At 58.5% G+C, this 17705-nt stretch overlaps 6 protein-coding genes across 6 annotated transcripts; 4 read left to right on the forward strand and 2 right to left on the reverse strand.

Moving 5' to 3' along the window:
• Positions 1-77: 77 nt before the first annotated feature.
• Positions 78-1235, forward strand: BJ171DRAFT_596068 (uncharacterized protein; the record flags this gene model as incomplete). The annotated part of the gene is made up of 2 exons (XM_053114649.1): positions 78-569; positions 1197-1235. 2 exons carry the CDS (start codon positions 78-80, stop codon positions 1233-1235), a joined length of 531 nt encoding a protein of 176 aa, XP_052970359.1.
• Positions 1236-1491: 256 nt separating this feature from the next.
• Positions 1492-6504, reverse strand: BJ171DRAFT_490875 (uncharacterized protein). Its single transcript, XM_053109674.1, has 8 exons — positions 6343-6504; positions 5912-6136; positions 5525-5692; positions 3894-5239; positions 3218-3704; positions 2561-2926; positions 1992-2411; positions 1492-1889 (listed from the first exon to the last, which is right to left on the reverse strand). The coding sequence occupies exons 1-8, from the start codon at positions 6346-6348 to the stop codon at positions 1728-1730; spliced, it is 3180 nt and encodes a 1059-aa protein (XP_052970360.1). The 5' UTR covers positions 6349-6504; the 3' UTR covers positions 1492-1727.
• A 180-nt stretch (positions 6505-6684) lies between these two features.
• BJ171DRAFT_490877 (carbon-nitrogen hydrolase) lies at positions 6685-8722 on the forward strand. The gene is made up of 5 exons (XM_053109675.1): positions 6685-7029; positions 7288-7335; positions 7626-7786; positions 7969-8251; positions 8423-8722. The coding sequence occupies exons 1-5, from the start codon at positions 6804-6806 to the stop codon at positions 8533-8535; spliced, it is 831 nt and encodes a 276-aa protein (XP_052970361.1). The 5' UTR covers positions 6685-6803; the 3' UTR covers positions 8536-8722.
• An 803-nt stretch (positions 8723-9525) lies between these two features.
• BJ171DRAFT_420035 (cyclin-domain-containing protein) lies at positions 9526-10889 on the reverse strand (the record flags this gene model as incomplete). Its single annotated transcript, XM_053107417.1, has 4 exons — positions 9526-9915; positions 10086-10206; positions 10382-10522; positions 10729-10889. 4 exons carry the CDS (start codon positions 10887-10889, stop codon positions 9526-9528), a joined length of 813 nt encoding a protein of 270 aa, XP_052970362.1.
• A 2154-nt stretch (positions 10890-13043) lies between these two features.
• BJ171DRAFT_565417 (uncharacterized protein) lies at positions 13044-13969 on the forward strand. The gene is made up of 3 exons (XM_053113343.1): positions 13044-13181; positions 13277-13406; positions 13522-13969. The coding sequence occupies exons 1-3, from the start codon at positions 13142-13144 to the stop codon at positions 13730-13732; spliced, it is 381 nt and encodes a 126-aa protein (XP_052970363.1). The 5' UTR covers positions 13044-13141; the 3' UTR covers positions 13733-13969.
• An 861-nt stretch (positions 13970-14830) lies between these two features.
• On the forward strand, positions 14831-17520 carry BJ171DRAFT_561280 (major facilitator superfamily domain-containing protein). Its single transcript, XM_053113230.1, has 6 exons — positions 14831-15042; positions 15190-15433; positions 15558-15738; positions 15944-16450; positions 16596-16851; positions 17006-17520. Exons 1-6 carry the CDS (start codon positions 14885-14887, stop codon positions 17340-17342), a joined length of 1683 nt encoding a protein of 560 aa, XP_052970364.1. The 5' UTR covers positions 14831-14884; the 3' UTR covers positions 17343-17520.
• Positions 17521-17705: the final 185 nt, after the last annotated feature.

The following is a 17705-nucleotide window of genomic DNA, read 5'->3' on the forward strand; positions in this document are numbered from 1 at the left end:
CACTGCGCAGTATCTCTGCCAGCCCAAAATGCGCTGGTTTTGAGGAGATTCTTTCTTCCCCAAGGGCAGAACCAGCCATGGTCGCTATTTTCTCGCCAGATGGCTCCCAAGAGAAAGACACCCCCCAGGCGACCAAGTGGATCCAGAGCACCCACAAGATCCTTGGTCTGCAGGAATGGATGAGCACCACACCGAGCCCCAAGATCCCCGGGGTGTCTTCCTTCCTGCGATACATTCGCCATGTGTTCGATGGAGACATGCTGGACAAACAGCTGTACTTCAGCCTGACTCGGCGACGGCGATTCAAGCGACTCGATCTCTACGGCAAGCGACAGCGCACTGTCCACGAGATGTGCAAGCAAGTCATCGACCAGGCACCAAGGGAGACCGAAGTGGTGATTGCCTTTGGGAATGCCTCCTGGAAGCAAGGGAAGGGATATGCTTCCAGTCCCAGGAGACTCAGGTTTGCCAAGTACTTTGAGCAGTTCCACCACCACCAGAGACGACCACCAGACCGATCCGTCTCCAAGATCCATGTGTGCTCGGTGAACGAGTTCAACACATCCCAGGTATGCTCACACTGCCGGGAATTCAAGCGACTCGAGAAGGTCGAGCATCTTGATATCGAGAAACCACATTATGTACGGAGCTGTGCAAGCTGTCATACGCTGTGGGATCGAGACATCGATGCAGCCAGGAACATGATCTCGGTATGCCAGTCGATCATCGTCACAGGAGATCGACCGGGTGTATTCAAGACTGTGCTTCCCAAACCAACCAAAACCACTCGATTGCCAACGAAGACAGGAGTGCAATGCCATGGCCTACCCACTGGGCCTACAGTCAGTCAGCGGGCTTCAGACATCTGAAGCCAGGAAGGAACTGTCCCGTTTCTTTCTGGATAGACTGTAAGTATCTCGCACTGTTGTTCATTTCGACAGTAGACGCCGGGTCGCCCATATTCTGGGCAGTCCACTTCGGGGTTGCCATCCCTCTTGGGATGGTCGATGGGAGGTGGTTGACTCCCTTGTGCAAAGTGTGTGTGTGCGGATGTGTGTGTGTGACGGCGAGAGGCTTCTCGCCTTCCCTCGGGGGTCTCTCGCCAGAGACTGCTCTTCTCGCCGACCGAGGTGGCTCCGAGAGCGCGTTTTTTCGTTCTCGCTCATTCACTCACCCTCGCATCACTGCATGGACAGGACGACGGAGCATGCGCCGAGATGGTGTATTACAGTTAATCCAGAAAGAAATGGGTCAGACACTTTCTGACTTCCGTAGGCCCAGCGGGCAGGCCATGGCATTGCACTCCTGTCTTGGTTGGCAATCTCTTTGTTTTGGTTGGTTTGGGAAGCACAGTCTTGAATACACCCGGTCGATCTCTTGAGGCGATGTGGGAGTGTGATCAACTCGTTCACCGAGCACACATGAATGAATTGCTCGAAATACCGAGCGAACCTGAGTCTCCTGGGGAGATCGAGTCGCTTGATTCGCCGTCGCCGGGTCAGGTTCTGCCCTTGGGCAGGAGCGATGCCTACAATGGCGTCCTTGATTCAAATCACTGAATGGTCATGGCCAGTGCGCGATGTATTGAGGCGACAAAATATTTGTTCAACGATCAAAATGCGAGGTGTCCCGTTATTTATTGGAATGATGTGTATTAGTTCGAAGGCAGGCGGCAAACTCGGAGCAGACCGAGTCTGCGCACAGACATGGCGCCGTCAGCGCGGGCACTATGCCGTAACGTTGTATCGGAAGACATTGTCGACGATGATGGCATCGACCTTGTTCTTTTCCTGTTGCCGGACATTGTCCAGGCTCTTGTTGCAGCTGCCGAAGGTCGCCAGAATCAGGCCGCTTTCCTTGATGGTGTTGATCAGGATGGGAATCTGGACCTGGGTCGCGCAACAACGTCAAAATTTGGCGTCAGCATCAACGCATCCGACACAGCAGGTCTGCGGCGAGCAGAATTCAAGCGCGAACACAGAGATACATACCAATGGACGAGCCTCGCAGATCACGCCCAGGAAGTTGCTGCTTTTGGCAAACTTGACGGCCTGCTTGATGCTCAGGCAGCGAATGTCCATCTCGTCTTCCTCCTCTTCGTCAACGTTGCTGGCCAACTGCTGCTGGTCGGTGACGCCCCCGACGGCCGAGACACTCGAGTCGTCGCGGTAGCCGCAACGGGTCGCGAAAAAGACACCGTAGTTTGGCTGCTTCCAGTTGAGCGATGTGCAGACAGCCGGGTTGAACGACGAGAAGATGATCGAGCGCTGGTTGGCGTGGTCGTATACCTTTTGAAGGACGTTGTCGACGAAGGTGTTGACATCCAGCAGCTCCGTCACGTGGTACCTTTGAATCTCGCTGATGGTTGGGTATTTGACATTGATGGACACGCCGATAGATGGTGGCAGTTTCTGGAAGCAAGGTGGTCAAGGTCAGTCTCGATCCAGCGACAGCAGCAACTGCTGCCGGAGCGCACATCCGCCACTCACGGCCGTCGGGCAGCCCATTCGTAGACACACCACCGTCAACAACAAGATGCAACATCCTCACGGCGCCGCACCTGCAGAACATGCTCCAGAGTTAGCACATCGCTATGCACCAACTTGGCCAGGTTCGTGCTCGACAGCTTCTCCAGTCCGGGTGTGTCGAGCGGGGACGCAGGTTTGGACGAGCCCTCCCCGGCGGTGGCAGCAGCGGCGGCAGACGTGCCCGAAAACTGGCGGAAGATCCGCTGGGCCTTGGCGTAAGTGACATTCGAAATGGCAAGGAGATAGTCTTCCGAAGGCGAGGGAAGGAACCACGTCGGATAGACGACCGGGATCAGGTCCTTGGTGATCTGCACCGTGAGCTGAACGTACTCCTCTGCCAGCGACGAGGCCGTAATGAACGACTGGATGCCTGACTCGGATTTTGTGTTGTTGACGACCTGGTGAGACAGGCCAAGGAAAGACAAGGCAAGGCGAGGCAATCAAGGCAAAGTCAGTGCGGGCTCAAGCGGCTCGTAGAGGTAACGGCCTCGGCTCGGATCAGCAGCATATGTGTGTCCCGGAACGAGAGAGCGCCAGGCATCCGCTTTATCAATGGATCCCCAGCGCGATTTCTGCAAGGCCATCATTAAGCCCACAAAGAAACTCATTTACCGAACCGGGATGCTGCAGCTACAACCAAAATTGTTCGTGCAGCAGATCCCCTGTACCCCCCCCCTTGCAATACGTACCTTGGTACTCTTCCAGTAGGTTTCAACTTTGCCGCCGATCTGCAGACTCGGATGGCTGAATGCGCCGACGACAGCAAACTCAAAGGCAAGCTCGCCCACGACACGCAGATGCGTATCAAACAGCGGGCAAATGCACTTCTGGTACTCGCTGCCGTTGTGCACGCTCTGTCGCATGGCGAGCTCAAGCTGGCTTGGGAGCGCCACAGCTCGTCCCACAACTTTGGTGCCAAAGGTTGGGAAGATATCGAACTGGAGCGAGAAGGAGGACAGGTCATCGACCATGAACGAATAGTTCTCGGTCTCGTCCTTGAGCGGGAGAATCACGCTGTACGGGATCGAGCACTCAGGCTTGCTTGTGATCATCATTCTCAGCGAGCTGAGCTGTCGGGAGCCAAAGAGATTGATCGGCGAGCCACCGCTGCCCTTGGACAAGAAGCTCTTAAAATGAATGCGCAGGTGGTACTTTTTGTCCAGGTAATTATGTCCGCTGTAGAGCCCAGGTGCGGCCATGTGAGAGGAACGAGCTGTCAGTCCGCAGCAAGTTGGCCGAGCGAAGCCGGCAGCCACAGCCAAGATGCCGTTGCCACAAAAATGTCCCTTGTGAAACACGAGAGACAAACTGGCGCGCAGACACCCCCCCCCGCCATGAAAGTGTGCAGTGCAGATGGGTACGTACTAGATCCTGAACGGGATGATAGGCGGAGGCAGAGACAGCGCAGGGATGTCTTCCATCTCAATGTCCATCGTCAGTTCCTTGTTGATGAAGCCGCTTCCGGGAGTCTTGCTGCCGATGCCTACCATCTTGGTGCTACCGGGTGGAAGCATCTTCTTGCTCTGGGTGGCGCTGACGGGCTCTGCAGCTTCGGTTTGCGAGGCTTGCACCTCGAGCAGCTGGGCAACCTTAATGTGGCCCCGATGCAGCGCAAACGTCCACGGAAGCCAGTCGTTCTCGTCCTTAACGTTGACCTTGGCGCCAGCCTCGAGTAGCACACGGACGCAATCGAGGTGGCCCTCGCTCGCCGAGAAAAAGACAGGTGTCCAGCCGTTGAAGACATCCCGAGCCTCGACATCGGCGCCGTGGGCGATGAGCAGAGCCGAGATCTCGTGGAAGCCCTCGCGCGAGGTCAGGTGCAGAGGCGAGAGGCCATTGGCGTTAGGCAACAGCGTCGCTCCCCTGGCAAGCAGCAGTGCCACAATGTCCTTATGGCCATACTCGCACGCCAGTGATAGCGGGATCGGCGATGTCGCCGACTTGGCCTCGATAGTGGCATCGTGGTCGATCAGAATCTGAGCAGACTTGGTGTGGCCACCGGCAATGGCGTGGATGAGCGGCGTCCATCCGTCGTGGTCGAGCGAATCGACATTGGTGCCTGATTCGAGCAGAAACAGGGCGCATGCTTCGTGGCCATGCATGGCAGCATAGTGCAGGGGCTTGCGGCCATAGACGTCCTTGGCGTTGATGTTGCCTTCATATTTTGTGGTGACGAGCTTGAGCAAGTCCAGGCGGCCACTCGAGGCAGACTCATGGAGGGAGGTCTGGTCGCTGATATCGTCGGTGAGGTTGCAGTCGACCTCCGTCGTCGCCAGCAAGAGATCGGAGCACTCCATCGAGGCGTCGGCGCACACGGCAAGGAAGACACGCGAGAGGAACTGGGTGTCTTCCAGCAACACAGGGTTGCTCTTGCGCTTCTCGAGGAACTCTTGTACCTCGGCGGTGCGCCCGTTCAGAACAAGCTTGGAAAACTCGGTCTCGAGGTCCTCATGCACGACTGTCTCGCCAGGATACTTCTTCAGGGGATTCTGCGTCGCAATTTCGGACTCGGAGGCACTGGCCGTGATGGCATCCAGGTCCGCAATGTTGGCCGTGGCAATATCCGAGAGTTCTGTCAGGACCTCGTTGTTGAAGCATGGCTGGATCTCGACCTGCCGCGAGAGATACAGTTCCTTGGTTGTTGACTTTGCTCGCTTGTCAAACTTCTTCAGGATCTTCCGGAAGCCCGTGGCATTGATCTCGACGAATTTCTAGTATGTCCAGAGCTGGATTAGAGCGCAGCGAGGCAGCAGGGCAGCTCAAAGGGCTTCAAACCAACAACGACAAAGTACCGCCGAGCATAATGCAGGCCATGATTCGACGGAGGAGGCCAGGCAGCCAAACATCACACGGCAAGACCCCACTGCGAGACACCACGGCAGGAAGCGCACCGGCGGCGCTTTGCGCCGATAGCACGGACGCTGCCCAACGAGGCGCCATGGCGCCCTGCGACGTCTGGCTATTCCGCAGTCACACATGCCTTTCGGCTTCCTCACCTGCAGCTTGGTCAGGTCGTGCTGGAACTGAAAGAAGGCCTCGCGCAGACCGTCGACGAGGCCCTGGCTCGGCTGGCCCTTGCGTTCGACCAAGATCCGCTTCTTCTCGACGAGGGTTCTCAGCCGCACCTTGAACTCACGTTCCTTTTGCAGGTAAAAGGTGTTGACCTGTCCAACAGTGGTGTCCATCGGCAGATGTCAGTCGGCCTGACGCTGGTTTCTGGGGGAACAACAACTGAACTCTGTCCAGTGACGACCCGCGCATATGCTGCCTTCTCCTGCCTCGCTTGCACTATCGCAGCACTATCGCAGCGGCTACGACTACCAGCCGGGCATCCGTGCGGGCCGCACACCGAGCACCCCATGCAAGGACACACGCTCGCCGACCTTCTCGAGCTCTCGCTCGAGCTTGAAGAAAAAGTGTGTCTTCAGGGCCTGCAGCTCATTGTCGGGATGGGCAAGTGCCGTGCCCGGCGGATTCGATGCCGCCAAGGTTGTGAAGTGGGGCTCGGTCGACTCATCGACATCGGGAATGATCTTCTTGAGGGCCTTGTAGTTCAGGTAGTGTGGGCCGCCCCACTCTGACTGTTGTGACTGGATGTACTTTCCGAACTGCACGGCAGCGGGTTGGAGCGGGCCGATCGAGCGCCCCACAGCGAACGTTAGCACACCAAACGGGGCAAGCTTGCAACGGGCACCGCCTCGATCTCCAGGCCAGGCAAAAGTCCGGCTGTCGGCCACGCCGATGGAGCAAGTAGACGGCTGGTCGACCCAGCCAGCAGCCAAGTCCTGCAGTCACTGCACAAGCCAAGGCGAACCTTCATTGACGGCCTGGATATGCAGCAGCGAGAGAGGTGCCAGAGACGGGGAGGATCGACACGATCGGTGCAGAGCGAGAGGTGCGGTTTGGATTGCGCCGGCGGTGCGGACGAGCCCCGTGCCCGTGGGTGATGGTGAGCTGGCTGTGGCTGAGGAGACAGGCAAAGGCGAGCAAACCGATGGCCGAAAATCTCGATCGAAAAAATAAGTGCGAGGAGCGAGAGCGCGGGAGTGTGGCTCTCGGCGCGCTCTCGGTGCGCTCTCGGTGCGTTCTCGGTCGGCTTGGTGGCTGGCTTGTCATGCCTTGACTGGCTCGCGACTCGTTCCCCCCTGTCCTTTCCCTTGGTCTCGGTCCCAACTGCCCGTCGACCACTTGCCCCTGAGCCCTCAGATCTCTGTCTGCCTCCCAAATCCTCTCCCCACAGCAGTCGCTCCTCCCCCCCCTCACAGCCCAGTCCCGATGAAGGTCTCCTGTCTCCAGTTCGACCCCAAGCACGGTCAGCCCAAGCAAAACATGGCCAAGGCCACGCAGATGCTGGCCCACCTCAGCGAAGATGATAAACTCGATGTGCTCGTGCTGCCCGAGTTGGGGTTCACCGGATACACCTTCAAAGACCGTGAACAAATCCGCCCGTTTGCAGAAGACGGAGAAACCGGTGAGACCGTCCAGTGGGCCAAGGCTCAGGGTAAGTTTGACTGCTGGCAGCTCGCTCGGTCCTGCCCTGCCCTGTTTCCCTGCCTGCCTGCCCCGACCAGCTCAGTCGGCACAGGGGGGGGGGAGCTAGCTTGCTGTCCAATAGTCACCAGACGTCCTCGAGCTCGAGTGTCTTCGCCGTCTGTCAAGTGCTTGTGCCATCACATGGTTCTTGGTGTGCTTTTCTTTATATCGATGCCGCGCAGGTTGCTGATGTCTCCCTTGTTGCCCACTTACCCCTTGCTAACAGCTATCAGACTCAAGACTTTTGTCCTGGTTGGCTACCCACGAATTGTCGGTGCGTATCCAGAGGCGCCAGGCGGTTTCGAGCAGCCTAATAAAACCCATCGCTGCAGCCGGCTCAGACGGCAGTGTTGCTGCCAAAAGCAGAGTGCAGGCAGGAGGGGGGGAAATGTCTTGCACGGGACCCCCTTTCGTTCATACCCCTCGCGTGCTAACGCCCTTCGCGTGCTAACACCCCTCGCGTGCATACACCGCTTTGCTTACCGACGCTCTTTTGCTTACCGACGCTCTTTGCTTGCCACCCCCTATCTCTCGTTTCCCTATCCCCCCTCGACAACTTGGCAGTGGAGGATGGCAAGGAAAAGTTCTACAACGCCGCCTGCTTTGTCGGCCCGACCGGCGAGCTCTTGTTTACCTACCACAGGCACCTTCTCTCCAAGAATGACGAGGGCTGGGCCGACCAAGGCGATGGCTTCAAGTACCTCGATGTCCCGTCGCTTGGCAGGGTGAGTATCGGCAGCGCCCTGGTGTGCGTTCGGTGGCGGACTATAAGAACGAATGCAAATGGCGAAATGCGCCCCGACATTCATGGCAACACATGAAGCGAACCTAACCCCGCGCTCCAGCGTTCTAACAAATATCTCGATTCGAACACGGGACATCCCCCTCGTCCTTGAATTTCCCTCAGGTTGGCTTTGGAATCTCCCTGGACCTGAGCACGCACCAGCTCGAGGCCAACCGGTGGATGTGCGATTTTACACGCTTCCAGGCGGATTCCGGCTCGCAGCTGATTCTCTGCCCGATGGCGTGGACCCGTACAGAGCTGGACGAAGGTCTCGAAGAAGAAGATCCGTCCTTCGGAACCGTCAAGGCTTGGGGACAACGACTCCGACCCGTGATCGACAGCACCAGAGAGGTTCCTGACAAAACCGTGATCGTGGTCTTTGCCAACCGCACGGGCGGAAAGCAGGGTATGTTGCGAGCGCGCAGGGCTCAACCAGTTTCGCATGAGAGTTTCTGTTTTTGGATGCTGGAGCCGCTCGGCCGCTGCAGCTGCTCCACTCGACAGGCCCGATCCCACAGTCCTGGCGCAACTACTAACATCACTCTGCTCCACCTGCTCTCCGAAATCCTGTCGACAGAGAACCTGTCATTCTCCGGAACCAGCACTGTCTTGTCGATCACTGGCGGCATGGGATCCATTATGGATGCCGTGAGCCTGGGACGCGAACAGGTGCTCTACTGCGAGCTCTAATTGTCGCATCCCGAGCTGTCCGCTTGTCTCGCCCCCTGACCCCGACCCCCGACCCCGACCCCTGAAGTCTCCAGTCCCGGTGATTCCTCCGTATGCTGCAACATGGCCTAGAAGCACTGTTGTGCATGTAAGCGTATTGATACAAGCTGTATTCAAATAAAATTGATTATACGAGCGAATATGCGGAAATCGCTCGCTCGTCCAATACTCGGGCATTCGGCCGGGACACCTTGCCGAATAATAAACGGGCAACAGGTGTAGCCTCGTTCGAGCTGTGGGGAACAGCTCGGGGACATCCTCATGGACACACCCGCGACAACCTTCTCTGGAGGGCAGCAGTTCCATTTATCCCAACCGAGCCCACAGTCGTCGCAGCATTTGAATTGTGCGGTTGCTCGCTCGCACAGCTCCAGGTCTCAGTGCGTCGCCACCGTGGCTTCGAGGACAACTTGCAAACAGCACCGGTGCTGCCAACATGCGAGATATCGAGGGGAGGGGAGGGGTCAGCCAGGAGTGGAGGGTGGGTTGGCTGAGTGGACGGACGGAAGGACGGAGAGATGGAAGGAAGGATGAACGGATGGGTGGATGAATGGGCAGTGGATGGTGTTGTGGTTGTCCTCAGATTCACGGCGACGCATCAGAGAGCGCCATGGCTGTAGGATATATTAGTGGGCGAGGAGCGGGGTTGGGCAGAACGTGGCCAGGAAGCGGAGGGCCGGTGCATGGGGCGATCAGTGGGTGGTCAAGGAACCCGAGTGCGAGAATCGACATGGGCTGCGGCAAGGAGCGGTGCATTTCACGCGAAGCTCGGGCATGGGCATGGGACATGGGCAAAGGAGACGGCTTGGTTTTGTCCATAGGCAAGCCATGGACCAAGACGGAGCAACGAGGAGCGGGGTTGGGAGGATGGGATCAGGGCAGCAGATTGGGAAGCCTTGCGAGACGGGGGCCATCGCAAAGGTAGCGACATAGGCGAGATCAACCGAGCGATTATACCGAATTGGCCGATTCGGACTCGGCGCTGTAACCAGACATGCTGGAGTGCGTCGAGCCATTCGTGTATGACGAGGACGTGGTGATGTGTGATAAATTAGAGTGGGTCGACTTGCGCGAGTTGCCCGAGCCGCCGATGGTGCTGGTGGGAACACTGGGATTCACCGATGTGGCGTTTCGGGAGGGCGAGAAGGCAGGGTCGGGAGTGGTCGAGTGTGGCTCCCGCGAGTCCTGACTCGAGACAGAGGACGAGAGCTGTTCAGCCGGAGACATGTCGTAAGTGACCGTGGCCAGCGTGAAGTTGGGGTTTGTCCGCACAAGGTTGATGTAGTATTGCTGCAGCAGTTCGACCGAGCACGAGAGGCGCCAGTTGATCATCTGGCAAAACTGGACCAGTCGAAGCCGCAAGTCCGCGCAGGGATGGTTGAAACCGAGCAGTAGAGTTGCCCACACCGAAAGGATGCGGCAGCGAGCCAGATTAGCCAACGAGGACAACTCGAAGAGGCACAGGATCACATTTGGACAGCGCAAGGCTTGGGCGAGCGAGCACCACGCACCTCGAGCTCCAGCAGATTGAGTTCTTGAACAGAAACTCCGCCGACCCTGGCAAAGTGCGTGTTGGTGCAGTATATGTCCGATAGCGCCTTGCTGCCGGCGGTGATGGCCGAGATGAGAAACCTGCGAGACCAAGGATGCATGGACGGTGAGCAGCAGGACCTTGCCACGCCTCGGCCTGAAGGAGGATGTCGACAACCCAGAGAGCTCGGTAACCATCACGATTGTGAAAGACAGCCCAAAGTCGATCCAGCCAACATGGCGCTCCTCGTCGGCGACAGGCACACGGGCGCCGTACCGATGTGATGTCAGACTCGAGATGGTGAAAGATGGATGGATCTCGCAGATGCGGTCGATATAGATCAGTAGCAGCAGCAGCACGGATTTTTCGATCGAGGCGTATCGGACAATTCGTTGCAAGTAGTCGAGCACGGATATGCTGTCAGAATCCGAGGCAAGAAAGGACGAAAGGCAATGAGTGACAGGAGACCCAACAGAGTTGTGGTTCCGGAGACGGAGCTTGGCTGGCCAAGACGACCAGAGATTCAGCTGCAGTGGTCGCAAAGAAATGCAAGACTTTGGATAGATGTGCCTTGACAGCAACGTTGTGCTCGAAGAGGAAGGAGGGGGGGGGCAAGCACTCACCTGGGAGCAGCCCGCGAGTGGAATCGGGTGAGGTTGTCGTGTGTTAGCGGTATTCCGTCGTTGTGGGCTATGAGCCGATTCATCATTCCGACGACAAGTGACAGGACGTCGCTGGTGTCGCACTGGTGGAAGAATGGCGGCACGGAGATGGGCGGACTCATCTCGCCGCTGTTGCCGGTAGGAACGCTCATAGTATGGCGGCTGGAGAAACGGTTGGAGACGAACAGGGATCGAGGGCAAAGTTGCTGCAGAGCGGTTGGAAGGAAGGACGAAGTGCAAGAGAGGTGCAAATAGGTGCAAGAGAGGTGCAAGAGAGAAACACAGGTAAGGAACACAGGTGAGGAGGCCGCCGAGATCGATACTACGGGTGTCCGGCGCAACGTGGAGCCGCGAAAGCGAGATTCGTGCGAGGGAGAGATCGCCCATTCGAGAAGCAGCCCAGCCAGCCAGCCAGACAGCCAGCCAAGCCCCGGACTGCCCGAGGGCCAACGAGCCGGGGGCCGGGAGCGGCGAGCGCATACAGAAGACAGCGGGGTGTCGGTGGGTGGATACGAACTTGGACGAGCTGTGGTCAAAGCCCAGCGATTATATCTGCGTTTCCCCGTCGGTCAGGCTGGCCGGGAAGTGTTGCCGCATCAAGAGTCGTGGCGGCTGGTGCGGATGGCAGAGAGAGAGACAAGCGGGGGGGGAGCAGCGCGGAAGTGGGAGAGCGGATTCGGGCCGACCGGGGAAGGGGCTCTGCAACGGCGATCACAGCGCAGACAGACGGCAGAGGACAGGGCTTTGGGCTGGGGCCAGGGTCAGACCAGAGGCAGGTCAGAAGCAGACCAGAGTCAGATGGCGATGATGACTTGACTGAAAAAGACAAAAGAACACCGACGGCAGACAAACAAACCCGATGACACAAAGAGGAGCGAGGGCGGCGAGACAGCGCCGAGACGGTGCCGAGACAGCGCCGAGACGGCACCGAGATGCTCCGGGCGAGAGCGCACAAGCAGAGGCCGCCACATGACCGCAAGCACTTCCAGAGTGGTTTGGTGCTCCAGCGGGACTGGTCCTCGATGTGCGCCACCGAGCATCGCTTGGCTCGCCGGAGCGATGCACATGCATGGGGGTGGGTGGCTGCGGGACTACAAATACCCCACCCGCCTCGCATCTGCCTCGCATCTGCCTCGTCGCCCCGTCTCCTCATCGCATCCGCCTCGTCGCATCTGCCATCCGCCAGCCGCCGAGATGAACGCAATCAAGTACCTCGCCCTTGCCGCTCTCCTTGGTTCGTTGTCGCTGCCGCCCGCGCTCGTTGGCACCTCTGTGATGCTGCTCGCACACATCGTTGCGCTGTCGCTGCCGGCTCGCATGGCAGGCGCACGCTTGCTGCTGGCCTGCTAACATCTCCTCGTCGCTTGACGCAGCTGCCTCAAGCGCCCTTGCTGCCGGTGTCGGCGAGCACTGCGGCGGCCACATCAGCAATGCTGCCCAGTGCGACTCTGGTCTCCGATGCGCCCTGGGCCGTATCCCCGATGCTGGCGGCGTCTGTCGCCCCATCTAACTTCACAGCCGGCGAGCCTGCCTGCGCGAAGCTGGAGCAAGCCTCTTCTCGCTCCGTCGGCTGGGCGAATCGCTGGCTCCAGCATCGGATACCCCCTCCACCAAACCACCGCAAAATCCCCTCGGTCGTGCCATGGACCACACAAGTGAAGCGAGGTCTCGGAATCGAATCAGTGTCATGGAAACAAGCTTGGAGCTGCAATCGCAGCCGCAATCAGTCGAAATTACAATCGCAGTCGGGTCGAAGTGAATTCGCAGTCGGGTCGAACGTGCAGTTGGAGTTGGAGTCGAAAGTGCATGCTGCGAATATAGGTCTTGAGCCGATTTGATTTGATCCCACATTCATTTGCGCTTTCAGTCATCTGACGGTGCTGGAACCCAGTCCTTGTCGAGGGGCTCATGTGCCCCCAACCGCGTCGGTCGAGACGCTCTCGCCAGATGCTCTCGCCAAACACCGTCCCGCTCGCGCCCGCCGTCTGCAGCCATCCCGTCTGCATCCGTACCTCGGTTGTCGGCCTGCATCTGAGCCCGTATCACTCTCTCCACTCTCCACATCACCCCCCCCCAGCCGCCTCCCGCCCGCCCAGCGACAGCGTCATTCTTCCAGGTCCGCATCGATGGTGCTTCCCCACACGCCTCGTCTCGCTCAGCTCTCGCGGGCTGCGCCACAGGTGCCTCCTGCCACAAGGCGCGAGGCGGCACCGCGCTCTTGCCTCGCCTCCGGCCTTTCGCAGGCGGCTCTGTTCCTTCCTTTGGTCCTTCCTTCCGTCCTTCGTTCGTTCGTTCGTTCCTTCCCCACTCGCTCTGCCCATCTCCTCGCCGTCCTCGCCGTCCTCGCCCGCTCCGTTGTCTCCGTCTGTCCATCATGGTGCTCATCAAGTCTATTCTTGCCGCTGGCTTCCTCGGTACGCTCGCTCTGTTCGTGCTGTCCGCCAGCAGCCAGTGCCACAGCACATAATCTCTTTCGCTGACATCTGCACGCCATTGCCGTTTCTGCCAGCTTCGGGTGTCCTTGCCGTCGGTGTGGGCCAGCACTGCGGCGGATTCATCGCCAACCCTCCGCAGTGCGATAGCGGGCTCAAGTGTGTTCTGGGCCGGATTGTCGACGCCGGAGGCATCTGCTATCCAGCGTAAGTATCTTGGCGATCAGCTCATTGTCAGTCGTCCGGCTTCTCTAATGATTGCGTCCGAGGAGCGTCCCTGTCCTGCTTTACGACTCTAATTGTGCATTCTACATGCCTCTAGCAACTCCACCGTTACGTTCCTAGTCCCCACTGGAAGTGATGCTCCATCCTCTGGAACTGCCCTGAGCACAAGCGCCGCCCTGACCTCCAGCGCCGCTGTGTCGAGCTCGCCCACCTCTTCATCCACCAGCGATGCTGGAGCCGCCGTTCCCATGGGTGCCGTGGCTATGGCTGCACTCTCAGGCTTGGCCCTTATCGCCAATCTGTATTGATTCATCCACAAGGAACCCGTCTCTCTTTGCCCACCATACGGGCCAACACACTCGATACTCATCCATCTCCAAATGCCCCGCTCGTTACCTCTTCTCTTCCTCCGCCGTGCAGCGTCCTTGTGAATGATGCGCTGGTCTCGCTGATGCTCTGGCAACCCCGGGGCCGGCGCAGCATCGCGGATTGAAAAAAAAAAGTTACAATATAGCATGCTATGATCTGGCACTGGCGAGTCATGGTGACTTGGCTGACGGGTCGTGTTGATCCCTTGCATGCTGGGCACAATCCCCATGAGTATACACCCCAGCAGGCGACCCCCGCCTGCCACAGCACCGATCCTTCCGACCACGCAGGGTGCTGCCCCAGCCGCACCCTCGTTGTCGGTCTCGTGTCGGCCGATCGATCGATCGAGACTCGATGCCTCGCCTGCCGTGCATTCGGCACTCACGCATCGGCACCGATCTCCGTGGTGACGCTGTTGCTGCCCTGTGTCTCGGTCGACCCCTGCCCCGTCCAGATGCCGACAAGCGACACAGCAACATCTGCATCAGGACGCTTGGCGCAACGGCTCCCTCCGCGGACCAAGAGATCCGTCAGGCCCTTGCAGCCACGCAGCCGTGACAACCAGGCCCAGCGTCGATTTCAAAGCCAATCTCCGCGCCGGCCGCGCTGGGACCAGAGGGTTCAGTCTTCCGGGCGCTGGCCGCCGGGTTATTCCGCCAGCTGGAGCTTTTGCTTGGTGACATCCGCGATACAGAGTTGCTGCAGAGTGGCGGAAATACTCTTGGATCCTTGCTTATTCTGGCAGCCAATTACGGTGGAGCAGGCAGCGTCACGACCAGGCAACAACAGGCGCCAGCAAGAGCAACGTGGATGCAACGGCAGCAAGAGCAGCAAGAGCAGCACAGACGCTTTTGTGCTGATGGCTCATGCTTGCTCAACATGCGGCTGCATCTCCGCCGCCGATTGGCCCGCTGCCTGGCGACGCGTCCTCTGTGTCCACTTCGAGCCAAGCCGGGGGTGTCCGTGGGATCAGCAGGACCGAGCGAACGATAAAATCCCCCAAGACCGCCGCAGGATCGTCCTCGGCTCTTGCCATCCACCAACTGCATCCTCAAGTTTGCATTGCATTCCCTCTCACCCATCCAGTCCCAATGACCACGGCCAACCCCGAGTCATCCGAAACGTCGGTCGTGACCCTTGGCGAGCCCAAGCCCGAGGAGCCCCAGGCCGGCTCCAGCGAGGAAAACGAAATCGAGGCGCACCCAGTTATCGAGCTGAAGGGCGCCCGCTTCGCCCTGGTCTTTGTTGGGTAAGTACCGGCCAGTCGAGCGGGTCGACGGCCCATATCATGCAATCGCCAGCATCCATCTGGATGCACGGTGCAGTGCAGCGCACTGCAACAGACACCATGGACTGACATTAGCTCCGCCTGTACGCCCGGCCCCTCCTCCTCCAGCCTTGCCCTGGCCATCTTCCTCGCCGCCCTGGACCAAACCATCGTCTCCACAGCCATTCCCAAGATTGCCGCCGAGTTCTCGGACTTCCAGCGCATTCCATGGATCGGAACGGCCTTCCTCCTCACCACGGCCGCCTTCTCGCCCACATACGGAAAGCTCTCTGATATCTTCGGCCGTCGCTCCACCTTCTTGTTTGCTGTCATCACATTCGAGGTTGGAAGCGCCATCTGCGGTGCCGCAGCGGTAAGCTCGATCTATCCCCGACCCGGCGCTGGCAGTCGCAAGCACTTTGCACATCCCGGTGCGGCCAGCGCTCCTTGTCGCCGCCATACTCACTCCACATCTCCCTGGCTTCCGCTGTCAACAGACCTTGGACATGCTGATTGTCGGTCGCGCCATCGCCGGTGTTGGTGGTGGCGGTATCTTCAATCTGGTCCTGATCATCATCTCGGATCTCGTCGAGTTCCGTGACCGTGGAAAGTACCAAGGCATGATCGGCGCTGTCTTTGGCCTCGCTTCTGTCATCGGTCCTCTGCTTGGCGGTCTCTGTAAGTAGCATGTACATGTGTAAGGATGGGCCAGTGGGTCCAGTCGAATGCTCGGAACGGAGCAATGCCACTCGATGCAGCCCAGCCTAGCCCAGTCTGCACGCCTGATGCCGCTTTATAGCACATACTGACAATTGCTGCCTCTCATCTCTGACCTCTCGGTCCTGCCGCCAATGATGTCGCTCGTCTCACTCCCGCATCCCAGTCACCGACCACCTCACCTGGCGCTGGTGTTTCTACATCAACCTGCCCGTCGGCCTGATCACCGTCATCGCTGCTCTTCTCTTCCTCAACTTCCCACACACCAAGGGTTCCATCACCGAGAAGCTCAAGCGAATCGACTACCTCGGCTCCATCGTGCTCATGGGTGCCATCGTCTGCATCCTGTTGCCGCTTCAGTCCGGCGGCAATGTCTGGAACTGGAACGACCCCCAGACCATTGCCCTATTCATCGTCGGCGGTGTCCTGGCCATCGCCTTTGTCGTCATCGAAGTCAAGTTTGCCGTCGAGCCCGTCGTCCCTCCCAAGGTCTTTGTGAACAGAAGCATCATCCTGATCTATGGCCTTGCTGCCTTCTTTGGTGCCTCTTTCATCTCGCTCGTCTTCTACCTGCCAACCTTTTTCCAGGTGGCTCTTGGAAAGAGCGCCACCGATTCGGGCATTGCCATGTTCCCGCTCGTCATTGGTGTCGTTGTCTGTAGTATTGGAAGTGGTAAGGACAAGTTGATTGGCTGATACTGCCGTGCGGCATATGCCCCCTGATGTCTGATAATGCTCCTTCACGCTTATCCATGATCCGCAAAGCTGCAAGTCATGCCGCTGACCATGCAAACCATATATCTCCGTGCTTCCTACAGGTCTCCTCGTCTCCAAGACCGGCTACTACACCTACTTTTTCTACATTGGCTTCATCCTCATGGGCGTTGGCACGTATTTGTGCTCGCTCTTGGACATAAACTCCTCGAACGGCGCCCTTATCGGCTTCCTGCTCATCACCGGCATGGGCGTCGGCTCGGTTGTCCAGATCCGTGTCCTCGCAGCCCAGGCCAGCGTCAACAAGTCTCTGATTGCGATTGCAACCTCGCTGGTCAACTTTTGCCAGACCCTTGGAGGGTGAGTGTGCCTGGGCTATCGTCATAGGCGAAGCAATGCCGCCCATGCAGACTTTTGGGAGGGCGGGTGTCTCAATCGGGGGAACCACAGACTGACCCTTGTCGCTTCGCTTTGCTCCACACCCGTCCCGCTTCATCGCTGCCCTCTTCAATAGCTGCTTTGGTCTTGCCATCACTGGTGCCATTTTCAACAACCAGATTACTTCGCAGCTCCAGGGTACCAATCTCCCGCCCCAGCTGGTCACCGCGATCGAAGCCTCTCCTCAGGCGATCGTTGCTCTCCAGTCCAGCCCTGCCCTGCACACCATCGCCGTTAATGCCTTTGTGGGCGCATTCTCTCTCACGCTCAAGTACGTCATTCCCTTCATCGGCGTTGCGCTGCTGCTCTCCCTGGGCGTCAAGCAGTACCACCACCCCAAGAAAGATGCCACCAAAGAACCAGAGGCCGTGGTCACGACCAACGAGCCTGCCAAGCCGTCTCTTGCCGTCTAAGACCAAAGCATATCCGCCAAGTCTGCTGCTTTTGCGTTTTGCGTTTTGTGCTTTGCGTTTTGTGCTTTGCGTCTTCCTTCCTTTTCCCCATCTCTTTCTCTCACCACTCTCACGACTTTGTTCCTGGCCAAAATGATACCCCGCTCTGCGGGCAGCTGAATACACGCACATCTCCACCTCATTCCAGTCGTGTTGGCCCATTCGCCGCTGATACTCCGAGACCAGTGTGCAGGTCGATTGTGGAGACCGGAGAGCGACCGGTGGTCTTCACTCGGAGGCTGCCAAAGTGATCTGTTCTATTTCCTATGGCATAGTTAGACGCAAGCACATCACATACTACACCGACAAATGGGTTGTGGGCAG

This window comes from Polychytrium aggregatum (assembly GCF_025602895.1).
Source record: "Polychytrium aggregatum strain JEL109 chromosome Unknown BJ171scaffold_5, whole genome shotgun sequence".
Lineage (NCBI taxonomy): Eukaryota > Fungi > Chytridiomycota > Chytridiomycetes > Polychytriales > Polychytrium > Polychytrium aggregatum.

Excerpts from the sequence above, each read along its gene's own strand:
- BJ171DRAFT_490875 (XM_053109674.1), bottom strand. Across the intron at positions 2,927-3,217 it reads CCTACTGGAAGAGTACCAAG|GTCGTCAACAACACAAAATC; the intron begins GTACGTATTGCA and ends CTGTCTCACCAG. Across the intron at positions 2,412-2,560 it reads CTCTGGAGCATGTTCTGCAG|AAACTGCCACCATCTATCGG; the intron begins GTGCGGCGCCGT and ends CCTTGCTTCCAG.
- BJ171DRAFT_490877 (XM_053109675.1), top strand. The coding sequence starts at position 6,804 with ATGAAGGTCTCCTGTCTCCAGTTCGACCCCAAGCACGGTCAGCCCAAG. Across the intron at positions 7,336-7,625 it reads TGGCTACCCACGAATTGTCG|TGGAGGATGGCAAGGAAAAG; the intron begins GTGCGTATCCAG and ends ACAACTTGGCAG. Across the intron at positions 8,252-8,422 it reads CCGCACGGGCGGAAAGCAGG|AGAACCTGTCATTCTCCGGA; the intron begins GTATGTTGCGAG and ends TCCTGTCGACAG.
- BJ171DRAFT_565417 (XM_053113343.1), top strand. The coding sequence starts at position 13,142 with ATGGTGCTCATCAAGTCTATTCTTGCCGCTGGCTTCCTCG. Across the intron at positions 13,182-13,276 it reads TCTTGCCGCTGGCTTCCTCG|CTTCGGGTGTCCTTGCCGTC; the intron begins GTACGCTCGCTC and ends CGTTTCTGCCAG. Across the intron at positions 13,407-13,521 it reads GGAGGCATCTGCTATCCAGC|CAACTCCACCGTTACGTTCC; the intron begins GTAAGTATCTTG and ends ACATGCCTCTAG.
- BJ171DRAFT_561280 (XM_053113230.1), top strand. The coding sequence starts at position 14,885 with ATGACCACGGCCAACCCCGAGTCATCCGAAACGTCGGTCGTGACCCTT. Across the intron at positions 15,043-15,189 it reads TTCGCCCTGGTCTTTGTTGG|CCTTGCCCTGGCCATCTTCC; the intron begins GTAAGTACCGGC and ends CTCCTCCTCCAG. Across the intron at positions 16,451-16,595 it reads TGTCTGTAGTATTGGAAGTG|GTCTCCTCGTCTCCAAGACC; the intron begins GTAAGGACAAGT and ends TGCTTCCTACAG.